At 39.0% G+C, this 14,075-nt stretch overlaps 1 protein-coding gene across 5 annotated transcripts in view; it reads right to left on the reverse strand.

Annotated features, from left to right (window-relative positions):
* NEO1 (neogenin 1) overlaps positions 1-14,075 on the reverse strand; it is a 275,123-nt gene that overhangs the window by 162,783 nt on the left and 98,265 nt on the right. For all 5 annotated transcript variants that reach the window (XM_016201544.2, XM_016201537.2, XM_016201561.2 and 2 more), the window contains exon 2: positions 4,790-5,107. In XM_016201544.2, the coding sequence (XP_016057030.2) occupies positions 4,790-5,107 (318 nt within the window). The remainder of the gene's footprint in view (positions 1-4,789; positions 5,108-14,075) is intronic.

The raw sequence follows: 14,075 nt of genomic DNA on the forward strand, positions 1-14,075 counted from the left end.
GTTTACTCTTAATCAGAAAAACATTCAGAAAAGTGAATTTAGGTATGTGCCACTGGGGGTGGTATGGTACGGCAGATGTGGTAAAACCTTAACAATCAGGTAATCTGAGTGAAGACTAAAATGGGATTTCTTGGTTTCATTCTTGCAATGATTCTGTAAATCTGAAATTACTTTGAAGTCAAATATTAACCAAAAAATGCAATCACAAATACTCTATACAGGCCACAGAATGCAGTGGTTGAGAACATGAGTTCTGGAGTCACATAATCTGCATATGAATGCCAACTGCACCACTTCATTTGTGACTGTGTGATGTTGGCAAGTTATTTAACCTCCTAGCCTCAGTTTCATTAGTAAAATCAGAACAGTAACAGGCTACATAAAGTTGTTAAAAAGGTTAAACACTTAACTAATTAAATACTTAAGTAATTCATATCCAGAATACTGCCTGGCACATAAGTACTCAACAAATATAGATACTACTGCTAACAATAATATCTAAAAAGTGACTCTGACATGCTCAGAATACAAAAAAATGTTTAAGACTAAAACAGCCCAGCCGGGCATGGTTGAGCATCAACCTGGGATCCAGGAGATTGTGGTTTGATTCTCGGTCAGGGCACATGCCCAGGTTGTGGGCTCAATCCCCAGTTGGGGATGTGCAGGAGGCAGTCGATCAATGATGACTCCCTCGTCGTTGATGTTTCTATCTCTCTCCCTCTCCCGTTCTCTCTCTGAAATCAATAAAGATATATATTAAAAATAAGTAAGTCTAATGAGAAACAACTACAGGTCTTCTAGTTTTATGATGGTTAATTAGGCCATATGTAAATGACACACACATACAGGTTGTCCAGCTCTGCTACAAATTTTTATTTTTTGTTTCAAGAGTATTCTGAAGAAAAGAAATAAAGATAAAATTAACAATATCCAGCCCAGTCAGGCATGGCTCAGCGGTTGAGCATTGACCTAGGATCCAAGAGATCACAGTTTGATTCCTGGTCAGGGTACATGCCGGGGTTGCAAACTCGATCACTGGTTGGGGGTGTGCAGGAGGCAGCCAATCAATGACAACTCTCTCCTCATTGATGTTTCTCTCTCTCTCTGAAATCAATAGATATATATATTTTAAAAATTAACAATATCCACTTTTCAGAAACCAGAAAATTAGGAGGAAATAAAAATAAACACAGAAACTAACAAAGGAAAAAACAAAAGGAATCTGGAATAAAACCAAGAGTCAGTTCTATTTTTCCTAAAGTCAAAATATTCTTCCCCCTTAGGTCTCATGAAAATGAGTAATTTTTTAAAAATATAAACCCACTACTACATATGGGGAGTCAAAAATTTCAAAAAATTTCTGAACAGAGAAAGCAGATGGAGGAACCAGTAACTGATGCTGATGCCGAAAATGCTGCAGCTTCCTGTGCTCACAAGCAGGAGGCCAGTTTGTCCTGCTGCCTCAGAAAAATTGCAGGAGAAAAGAGAGAGAGTGGGAATGGAGCTGCCAAGGAGGAATTAACAATGTCTGTATTTAGAACACACAATTCCCCACCTTTGAGCTCAAAACGCTCATAGTCAGGGTACTGCCCAGGCAGTAAAACAAAATTTTCCGCTGTGGAGAAATGACATAGCCCAGAGAAAAAGACCGCTCATATTTAATTCTATGAGCTATCTACTTAGTATTCTTTCAAAAATTCCCCTTCTCGCTGACTGGCCAGAATCCGTTTCTATTGCTTGCAACCAAAACCTCTAACCAATAACCTCTTACAACAGCAATTTGGCAATATCTTTTTTTTTAAAGTTTTACTGTGATGCAATTTATATATCATAAAGTTTACCATTTAAAGTACACAATTCAATGGTTTTAGCGTATTCACAGAATTCTGCAACCATCACTATAATTTTAGAACACTTTCATCATTCCTCAAAAACATCTTGTACTCACTTGCAGTCATTCCCCACACCCACCCTCTCTCCACCCCCATATCCTCATCCTCAGCCCAAAAACCATCACTTTACCTTTTGGTTCTCTATATATTTACCTATTCTGGATTTCATATGTATTAAGTCATACTCTATGTGGTCTTTTGTAACTGGCTTCTTTAAGTTATTAGCATAATGTTTTTAATATATCCACATTGCAGTATATATCAGAACTTCATTTCTCTTTATTGCCAAATCATATTCCACATATGAATATACCACATTTTGGTTATCCATTCTTCACTTGATAGACATGTACATTGTTTCCACCTTCTTGCTAATATGAGCAATGCTGCTATAAACATTCAGGTACAAATTGTTGTGTGAACATTTCTTTTCTCTTGGGTATCAGATGCCTAGAAATGCAATTTCTCAGTCATATGGTTGGTTAACATTTTGAGGAACTGTCAAACAATCCAGTGCTATCTTTCTTAAAAATCAAACACACACGCACACACAAAGTATACCCTATAATCCAGCAATTAGTAAAATTACTATGTCTAGTAATCTATTCTATAGAAATAAAGATTTTCAAATGGTTGTTCCTTACAGTATTGCCTATAACATCAAACAATGAGACAAGGAAGAAGAAGACTGGTTTGAAATTGAAATAGTCTAAAGAGACAATTACTAAGTAAAACACGTAATACTGGACCGGAAAGGAAGGGGGGGATAAGTTTCTGCTTTTTTTTTTTTTCCTGTTAAGATCAATTGAGATAACCCGTGATAGCATATAACTGTTCATAAAGAAGATCTTTACATAATTCACAGTGTATCTATAAAAGAATACGATGTTACTACTAAAAAGAACTTCTATTCATCTCTTAGCTTAGATAGTATTTCCTCCTGATACTCAGGCTAAGAGCAGGTTAAACAACTCTCCTACAGAATCCCGTCTGCAGCCAAAACTTTTATCATCTTGTATTAAAATTGCCTGTTTACTTAAATATTAGGTGAAAAAATGTTTCCTGAAAGATACGAAAGTTAAGAGGAAGAATGGACAAACCTAGCAGAGAAGAGAGGAAAAGGTGAAGGAGAGGATTTTAATAGGCAGTGGGGAAGCCATGAGCAAAAGCCAGAGGCAGAGAAGGAAAGGGAACTGAAAATATTTGGTACTGCCAGAGCTTAAAATGTGGTGGTGCTGCTGGGGGCAGGATGAAGTGGTAAGAAATGAAACTGGAGAAGTGGAAGCCGGCTCATGAAAGGACTCAAGAGGTCTAGACATTGACCTCATGTTGTTACTGGAGAGTCACTAACATGTGAGAAACAGTGCTCTGAGCACAGTGTGGAGATGGATTGGAGGAAAAAAAGGATGAGGGGGCAAACAGGTACAAGGCTGTGCTGAGGGATGAGGAAGAGACTTAGAAAGGAGAACGTGAATCATGTACAGAGATATTAGGAAGCAGAATTCACTGGATTTGGTGACTGGGTGTGAGGCGCAGCTGAGAGGAAGCAGTCACGATTAAAGCTCAGCTTAAGAACAAAAATGATAAACAGGAGGTGACATAAGTGACCTAAGGGGCAGTCATGATGCTAACTTATTTATCAATATGTTGGAGAAAGCCTGGCAAATAGATTTTAAAAATAAGCAAAAAAGGCCCTCACTGGTTTGGCTCAGTAGTTAGAGCACTGGCCCAAGGACTGAAGGGTCCCTGGTTCAATTCTGGCCAAGGGCACGTACCTCAGGGCGCGTGCAGGAGGCAACCAATCAATGTGTCTCTCTCACGCTGATGTTTCTCTCTCTCTTCCACTCTCTCTGAAAAAAACAATGGGAAAAATATCCTTGGGTGAGGATTAAAAATAAATAAATATAAGAAAAAAAGAGAAAAGGCAGATTGTCAAAAGGACTGACTTTTTTCTTTTCTTTTTCCATATTTAATCCATAATTATGGAGTAACTACAGTAGCCTTATATTGCACTCAATAAAACTTGAGCATCTGGCTCCAAAAAGGAGAGCCAACATACACTGAATGAATGAGCAAGTACACCCTGGAGTGAGCATAAGACAGAGAGCCATGACTTGCAGTGGGAATGAGATGAGAAACTACAGTCTCGGTCATATTCTTTTTTCAAGTGTCTTTCCAAGTGAGTCTAAATAGAAGACTTAATGATAATACAACTTTTGAACAATGTGAAACAACCAAAACGAACTACTTCATTTGGTACTCAAGTGAAGAAACCCTGATCTGAGGAATGCCAGTTTCTCCTACAAGACAGGAATGACTTAAGTAAGGAACCACATCTTACTCTTCGAGATCCTTAATTTTTTTTAAACTTTCCATTATTCTTCAAAAAAGGATGCTTTACAAGAAAGTGAATGTTTCTCTCCTTAAAACTTTCTGCTCTTCACCTTAATACATATAGACTACAGATTTTAAAGTAATGTTTCCAATTAAATGTCATTTCCTTGGTTAAGGTACAAAGGAACCAAGATTCTGGCTATACTTCGAGTTTTACAAAGCCATCCTAAATGGTTATGCTGAGCAGGATAAAAAGTTAGCAACTAAAGTGACTAGATTTTCCCATACAATTTCCACTGTGATTTCTAAGTTAAAAAGAAAAAAAGAACTGGTTCAATACTTCTAATAGCAACCTTAAGCCATCTAAATCATCAGAAAGTGGGAGTGCTAGAGTTTATTTCCTACAGCACTGAGCAAGTCCTACACTGTACGCAATCAATACTTGTTAAATGAGTGTATCTGCTATTACCAGTTAAATAAAAAGTCTAGATGATACTGCTTTTATCAAGATTTACCCGTTATAAAACTTTGAAAATACAAATGAATTACTTAACAAAGCTTACCTGCTACTGTGAGCTTGGCTGTTCTGCTGACAATAGTTCCAAGACTCTCAACAGTGGCCACACATTGATAATAACCTTCATCAGGTTTATTGTGTTTGGAATGTACCACATTGCTGATAAATAAAGACCCATCTGAGAGAAGCTGGCGTCGATCATCTGATACTAAATTTAAAAATGTTCCATCTTTTTTCCATTCAATTTTTGGAGAAGGCTCAGAATATGCTGAACAGTTCAATACAACAGAAGAGCCTCTAATTGATAGTGTATCCATTGGCTCCACCAGAAAATAAAATGGAGTGAATGTTCGAATGCCGGATCCTACAAAAATAATAAAGAAAAAGGAAAAGTTACCCAAAACTTTCTTCTACTATTTCTGTAAGAAAATATAATGTGTCCAAAAATTAATTACAGTTATGTTTTTTGGGTATGATACTTAAATACAGTCATTTCACTATGAATATCTAATAAATAAAATTTATTCTTTACCAGGAAATCAAAATTTGACCCATTCAGAAAAACAATCCAAGATAGTGTTGGAGGAGGTGGACATTACACTCAATCTCTTTCCATGTCCAAACTGAAATTACAACTAAACTTTAGAACAATCAACCAGAATAACCATCTGAAGACTAGCTGAACAAAAGTCTTATAACCAAGGATTTACAGAAGAGGCCATGTTGAGACTGGTAGGAAGGTCAGAGATGTGAAAAGGGCTGGCCATCTCAGCTGCAAAGGTGTCCCATGAGGCGTGTGTGGTCTCAACCCCATGCCAGGCTCTCCAGCTCAGAGCACCAGAACTATGAAGAGGAGCCTACATAATATCTGGCTATAAAAATCAACAGGGATTCTGTCCACCAAGGAGAGACAGGAGTCTGCTAGAAACCTAGGCATCCTCTTAAAGAACCAGGGGCACAAAATCTTGTTTGCCACCACTCACCCTGGGCTCCAGCAGAGGGAGGGCAAATCGGAGCACACTAGAGTCCTGCAAGGAGAGACTTGGGTTGTGTGGCTCCAGGGAGAGAGCTAAAGGGACAGATACCAGGGTCCCTGTGCTGAGTCCTGCCCCACATCACCCACAGATGCCACCTTTCCTGAGTCTAGCACTCCCCACCATACTACATCAGCCTGAAGAAATGCACTAGTCCCACCCTTTCGACTCCTAGTCATCCTGCACTGCCAGGCCCACATCCTGCAGAAAAGTCAGTTGGATGTGGCCTGTGGTGAAGACTTTCTTGAAAGATTCTCGAGGAAGTCCAGACAGACTGGATGAGAGACTGAGTTGTGTGAGGAAGTCCAGGCAGACTGGAGGACTGAGTTGTGTGTCTCTAAAGTGAGGACATTTTTCCCTTGCACATCTAATAGACGCCATGGTTCCTATGCAAAGCCCTCCCTGCACACAGATAAATCTTGCTATGTTTGGCCTGATGAACTCTGCTGCTCTCATCCTAATGACTCCCTGAGACCCTGCCCATCACAAACGTCGGTGGGCACCCAACAGGTGGCAGCTGGCCTTGGTGTATCCCGAGACTTTTGCTGAGTGGCCTCAGACCCAGCACTAGCATGGAGGTTGAATCTGTATCAATCTGGTGAACATCACTCGCTCCTACCTGGTGACACAATGAGAAACTACCTCATGCAACTCATATGCAACCACAGGCCCTTTCAGTGACTCAGCCTAACAGGCAGCCAGCAGGTGGAGGCAGATCTGAGGGTGCCTTGGGTCTTTTGGTGACCAGCCCTTGGGCTCTGAACTGATGGAAGAAAACTTTGGTGTGCAGCTTGGCCCCTCCCATGCATACTGAGGCCCAGCAGAGGCAGCCACAAACTGTAGATCACTTTATAGCTCCAAACAGGAGGCCCAGGGTTGGTCACAGACAGTGCTTGACACTGAACTGGCCCAGAGTCCCTCCCAAGAGGCCCCAGAACCAACACACCCACTGCCGGGCTTTAGACCACATCAGAGCATGGCCCAATTACATCCACAAGAGGCACAGGCAAAGATCTCAGCACATACCAGGCACTTCTGCGGCCAAATCCACTTGTGGGATCAGCCCCTGCTCAGAAGCTGATCAGGGTCAATTCCCATAGTCAAACAGCCAGCCTCAAGGAACACAGTCAAACAGCCAACAATCCCACTGACAGATGGACCAACAGAAATCAAGACTAAACTACAACAGGAGATTTCACATTACCCACACAAGGAATATTCCTGGGGCACCTTGCTTGACTGCACCACTAAGCCCCACAGGACACCTACTACATAAGGCCACCACACCAACACTGGGAGGCATAGCAGGTCTACCTAATGTAAAAAAACAAATATAGAGAAATAGCTAAAACGGGGAGACAAAAAAAACACACCACATTCCAAATGAAAACAAAAACAAGAGAAATCCCCAGAAAAATAACTAAATGAAACAGGCAAGCAATCTACCAGATACAGAGTTCAAAACAATGGTTATAAGGATGCTCTAGGAACTCAGGCAAAGAATACATGAACTCAGTGGGAACTTAAACAAAGAGATAGTAAAAATAAAAAAGGAATAGGGACCATAAAAAAGAACAAGTCCTAAAAAAAGAATATAATATCTGAAATGAAGAATACATGAGAAAAAAAATCAACAGCGGGTTAGATGACACAGACTATCAAATCAGAGATCTGGAAGACAAAGTAGCAGAAAACAACAAGGCAGAACAGCAAAAAGAAGAAAAAAGTTAAATAATTTAAATAAGGAAAGTCTAAGAGTACCAGAAGAAGAGCGAGCGAGCAAGGGATTGAGAACCTATTTGAAGAAATAATGACTGAAAACTTCCCTAACCTGGTAAAGTAAAAAGACAAGTACAGGAAGCACAGAGAGTCACAAACAAGATGAACCCAAAGAGGGCCACACCAAGACACATCAAAATTAAAATGGCAAAGATTAGCCCTGGCCAGTTTGCCTCAGTGGTTGGAGAGTCGGCCTGTGGACCAGGGAGGTCTCTGGTTTAATTCCCGGTCAGGCGGTTGTGGGTTCCCCATCCCAGTCTGGGTACATGCAGGAGGTAGCCAGTCGATGTGTCTAGTTTTGCACTGATGTTTCCTTCTCTCTCTCTTTCTCCCTACCTCATCCCTCCCTTCCACTCTTTCTAGAAATGAATGGAAAAGTAAAATAAAATGACAAAGAATAAAGACAAAGACAAAATCTTAAAAGCAGCAAGAGACAGACAGTTAATTACCAAAAAAAGGAGCTCCCACATGACTGTCAGCTGAATTCGCAACAAAAACATTTCAAACAAGAAGGGACTGGCTGGCATCAAATATTCAAAGTGATGAAAAGCAAGACCCTACAACTAAGAGTACTCTACCCAGCAAGGCTATCATTTAAAATTGAAAGAGAAATAAAGAGCTTCCCAGACAAGAAAAATACTAAAGGAGTTCATCACCAACAAACCAGTATTACAAGAAATGTTAAAGAGACATCTTCAAGAAGGTAGAAAAGAGGGGAATACAGTTATAAAGAATGGCAATAAATACACACCTATCAATAATCACTTTAAATGCAAATGAATTAAATGCTCTAATCAAAAGACAAAGGGTAGCTGAATGGATTAAAAAACAAGACGCAGAGTCAGAGAAGGCTATGTGGAGGCAGAAGCAAGATCAGAGTGATGTGAGACAGGCTGGAGCTGCTCTTGCTGGCTTTGAAGATGCATAAAAAGGCCATAAAAAATGTAGGTGGACTCTAGAAGATGGACAAGGCAAGAGAACTAACTCTTCCTTAGAGTTTCCAAAAGGGGAGACTGCTCTGCTGACACCGTGACCTCAGACCAGTGAGACACATGTTGGATGTCTAGCCTACAGAAAGGAGAAATTAAAGATGGCAGCAGACTGAGTGGAAGCTAGAATGACACTCTCCTGGGACCAAACTGGAATAACCACTAAAATATAGAAAAACCATCCTGAATACTCAACTGCAACTGAAGATGAGCTGGACAGCACTCTCATAACCAAGGAGGAAAAGTGGAGACTGCATAGAGACTGGTAGGAAGTGAGGAAGCATGAGTGGGCTGGCTAGGCTCCTACAGGGAGCAGCTGAAGGTCCAGAGGGATATCTCAGCTGTGGAGGGTTCCCACTGAGGACTCTAGGGCCTAAACCCCCAGCTGGACCTCCCAACCAAGAGCACCAGAACTGAGAAAGGTGCCCACATAACATCTGGCTGTGAAATGCAGCCGGCCGCATTTCTGTCTGCCAGGGAGAGAAAGCTGGAAATGTAGGCACCCTCTTAAAGAGCCAACACACAAAGTTTTGTGTGCAGCCACTCACCTTGGACTAAAGCAGAGGAAGGGTAGAGTGGACTGGAGCTGTGCGAGGAGGATCTATGATTGTGGGCTCTAGAGATAGAGCTCAGAAGGCACCACTCCAGATTCCTGTGTGGAGTCATTCCGCCATACTGCAGAGGCAGATATTTACCTTCCAAGCAGCTTTTGCCTGAGGAGGAAGCAATTACCCCACCCTACTGGAAAACCTCTTGCCCTACCCTGTGGAGTTTCGAGAGCCTGAGGCTCATTAAGAGAATCAGATTACTCAGCCTACAGAGTGCTTGGAGTCTTTGCCTGATCTGCTTCTGGATCTGGGCCTTAGAAAAGCAGACTATGGTGTGCATCTTTGTCTGGTCCAAATGCACCCACCCCCAACAGGCGGGACTTCAAACCATGGGTTGTTGATAGCTCCAAAAAGGGTAATCAAGGCCAGTAACAAACATCGTCTGACACTGGCCTGCACCACAGACCACCCAAAAAAGACTGAGAGTCCTAGGAGGCCTACCTAATACATAGAAATAAACCCAAATAGGCAGTGAAATGGAGAGACAAAAAACAAGCCCCAAATGAAAACAAGGGAAGTCTCCAGAAAAAGAACTAAGTGAAATGGAGATAAGCAATCTATCAGATATAGAGTAAAGAATACTGATTGTAAGGATGCTCAACAGCACAGAAAAAGATATAAAAACTATGAAAAATGACCAGTCAGAAATGAAGAATGAAATAGCAGAAATAAGGAATATGTTGGGGGGAATAAAGAGCAGATCAGAGGAACGTGAGGATTGAATGAGCAAATTAGAGAAGACAGGGTAGAAATCAGAGATCCAAAAAGAAAATACAATTAAAAACAGGATAGATTAAGGAAGTGGTGGGACAACATGAAATGTAACAATATCTGCATCATAGGAGTGCCAGAAGAGGTCAAAAGTAAGCAAGGGTTACCGACCTGTTTGAAATAATAATGTCAGAAAACTTCCCTAACCTGGTCAAGGAAAAAGTCACACAAGTTCAGCAGGCACAGAAAGTCCCAAGCAAGAAGAATCCAAAGAGCCCAAGCCCAGACACATCATAATTAAAATGCCAAAAATTCAAGACAAAGAGAAAGTATTAAAGGCAGCAAGAGAAAAGCAATCTGTTACCTACAAAGAAGCCCCCATAAGGCTGTCAGCTGACTTCTCATCAGAAACTCTATAGGCCAGATGGGAATGGCATGAAGTATTCAAGGTAATGCAAAACAAGCATCTGAAACCAAGACTACTCTATCCAGCAAGGCTATCATGCAAAATAGATGGTGAAATACAGACCTTCCCAGACACAAAAAGGCTATAAAGGAGTTATTACCATCAAACCAGCAGAAAATGTTAAAGGGACTGCTGTTATTAGATGTAGAAATAGAAGCATTGCAAGAAATGTTAAAGGGTCTACTGTAATAATAAGAAATAGAGAAACATAGGCATAAAGAATTAAAATGGCAATAAATAAGGACCTGTCAATAATAACCTTAAGGACTTTAAGGGAGAGATCAACAGCAATACAGTCATAGTCGTGGACTTTAACACCTCCCTGACATCACTGGATAGATCTTCCAGACAAAAAGTTAACACAGAAACACTGACTCTAAATGGCAAACTAGATCAGATGGATTTAATTTATATTTACAGAACACTTCACCCCAAAGCTGCAGAATATACATTTCTCTCAAATGCACATGGGTCATGCTCAAAGACAGACCACACGTTAGTACACAAAACCAGTCTCTACAAGTTCAAGAAGACTGAAATATCAAGCATCTCAGATCCCAATGGCATGAAATTAGAAATCAACTAGTTAAAACACTCAAAAACATTCAAACACATGTAGGCTAAATAGCATGTTATTAAACAATGAATGGGTTACCAATAAGATCAAGAAAGAAATCAAAAACTTCCTGGAAACAAACAAAAATGAACACACAACAACCCCAAATCTATGGGAAACAGAGAAAGCAGTCGTAAGAAGCAAGTTCATAGTACTACAACCTACCTCAAAAAGCAAAAAAAAATTTTTAGTAAACTATCTAACCCCACAACTTAAAGAATTAGAAAGCTCCCCAGTGAAGCCGTCCAGACTGGGGCTTTTGTTTGCTGGGAGGTTTCTTATTACTGCTTCGATTTCATCAGTTATTAGTTTTTTCAGGTTTTCTGATTCTTCTTGACTCAGTTTTACATGATCTCACTCATATGTGGAATCTAATAAACAAAATAGACTGAGGGTCAAAATAGATCCGAGACACAGAAGCATGGAACAGACTGATGAATGTCAGTGGGAAGGTGAGGGTGGGGAGAGATTAATCAAATAACTTAAATGCATATATGCATAACCCAAGGACACACACAATAGTGTGGTGATGGCCTTTTGGGGGAGCAGATTGGGGGCAGAGGAGATCAATGGGCGAAAAAAGAGGGATATCTGTAATACTTTCAACAATAAATATAAATTAAAAAATAAATTAAAAAAAATACAAGACCCATATATATGCTACCTACAAGAAACACACCTCAGAATGAAAAGGTACAGTCTGAAAGTAAAGGGATGGAAAAAGATACTTCATGCTAATGGAAATGAAAATAAAAAACTGGGGTAGTAATACTTATAACAGAAAAAACAGACACTAATACAAAGGCTTTAATAAGAGACAAAGAAGGTCATTACATAATGATAACAGGATCAATCCAACAAGAGGTTATAACATAGGAGCACCTAAATATATAAAGCAAATACTGATGGACATAAAGAGAGAGGTCAACAGTAACACAGTCATAGTAGGGGACTTTAACATCCCACTGACATAAATGGACACATCTTCCACACAGAAAATCAACTAGGAAACAGTGGCCTGAAAGAACACAATAGACCAATAGATTTTATTGATATCTTCAGAGCATTTCACCCCAAAGCAGTAGAATATACATTCTTCTTAAGTTCACATGGAACATTTTTCTAGGATAGACCATATGTTAGGACACAATACAAGTCTCAATAAATTTAAGAAGACTAAAATCATATCAAGCATCTTCTCTGCCCATAATGATATGAAGCTAGAAATCCATTACAAGAAAAAAACTGAAAAACAAACACAAGGAGGCTAAATAACATGTTACTCAACAATGAATAATTAACAATGAGATCAAGGAAGAAAAAGAGCCTAAAGAATACCAAAAAAAAAAAAAAAAAAAAAAAAAATCAATGAAACCAACAGCTGTTTTTATTTGAAAAGATGTTTAAACAAAATTGATAAACCTTTAATCAGACTTATCAAGAATAAGAGAAACCATACACAAATAAGTACAATTAGAAATGAAAGAAAAGTTAACAACTGACATGACAGAAATACAAATATTATAATATTATGAACAATTAACTATATGCCAGCAAATTGGACAATCTGAAAAAAAAAAGATAAACTTCTAGAAATACACAATCTTCCAAAACTGAATCAACAAGAAACAGAAATATGAAGAGAGTGATTAAAACTAACAGAATTGAAGTATTGATAAAAAACTCCCAAGAAACAAAAGTCCTGGATGAAAGAGCTTCACAGGTGATTTTACCAAACATTCCAAGAAGAACTAATAACACCTATCCTTCTCAAATTATTACAAATTAATAAAAACTTTAAGACATTCAAGAAACTACAAACGTGCTGGCAAGTATGTAGAAAATGCAGACTTGTACAGCCACTATGGAAAACAGTATGGAGTCTCCTCAAAAAATTAAAAATGGAACTGCCATTTGATCCAGCAATCCCACTTCTGGGAATATATCCTAAGAATCCCAAAACATCAATCAGAAAGAATATATGTACCCCTACGTTCATAGCAGCATTGTTTACAATAGCTAAGATCTGGAAACAGCCCAAGTGCTCATCAGTAGATGAGTTGATAAAAAAAGCTGCGGTACATTTACACAATGGAATACCATGGGGCTGTTTAAATAAATAAATAAATAAATAAATAAATAAATAAATAAATAAATAAATAATCTCTTACCCTTTGCAACAAGAGACCTGGAGAGTACTATACTAAATGATATAAGCCAGTCAGAGAAAAGTACAAATATCGTATGATCTCACTTTTATGTGGAATCTAATGAACAAACTAAACTGACAAGCAAAAGAGATCCAGAGACATGGAAGCATGGAAAAGAGGAATCGCAGGGGGAAGAGGGGGAGGGCGGGAAGAGATTAAACAAAGAATGTATTTGTATATATGCATAACCCATGGACACAGACAATAGCGTAGTGAAAGTTGGGGGGAGGGGATTGATGGGGGGGGCAAAGGGGGGACATCTGTAATACTTTCAACAGTAAAGATAATTAAAAAAAAATACCAAAAAGAAAGAAAACAGTATGGAATTTACTCAAAAAATTAAAAATGGAACTACCATTAACCCAGCGATCCCATTTCTAGGGGTGAAGGCCTGGGGTAGGGCAAGGGCTGGGAGGAGGGGGGTAAAGAGGAGGAAAATTTGGAGACATCTGTAATACTGTGAACAATAAAAAGAATTAAATATGCATATCTTAAATGTTAAAAAAAAATTTTAATTATTGTATTCAAAGGAAATTTTCTATGAAACATAAAACAGACAATTAGAATGGTTTTCTGCTCAACAGGTATCTTTTATATGCTTACTGGCTGCATTTCTTTCATAAATTCACTACACAGACACTGTCTAATCATTCTATTAATTTAAGAGCAATCTTTGGGATAGCTATGATGTTTTGCAAATATTCTTCTATCTTGACTTTATGATTTTTATACTAAGAAAATAAGTTTTAACTCCATAAAATTAAATCTGTTATAATTTAAAAGGCTCTCCTTATCACAAGATTATAAAAACTTTATTTTGTGGTAATACTTTTGTGGTTTCATTTTCTATATTCAGTCTTCATCTAGAATTCATTCTGATGTAAAGAGCACAAGAGGAGTCAGTTCAATTTTCCTAAGT

This window comes from Miniopterus natalensis, chromosome 1 (assembly GCF_054644295.1).
Source record: "Miniopterus natalensis isolate mMinNat1 chromosome 1, mMinNat1.hap1, whole genome shotgun sequence".
In the NCBI taxonomy this organism is placed as follows: domain Eukaryota; kingdom Metazoa; phylum Chordata; class Mammalia; order Chiroptera; family Miniopteridae; genus Miniopterus; species Miniopterus natalensis.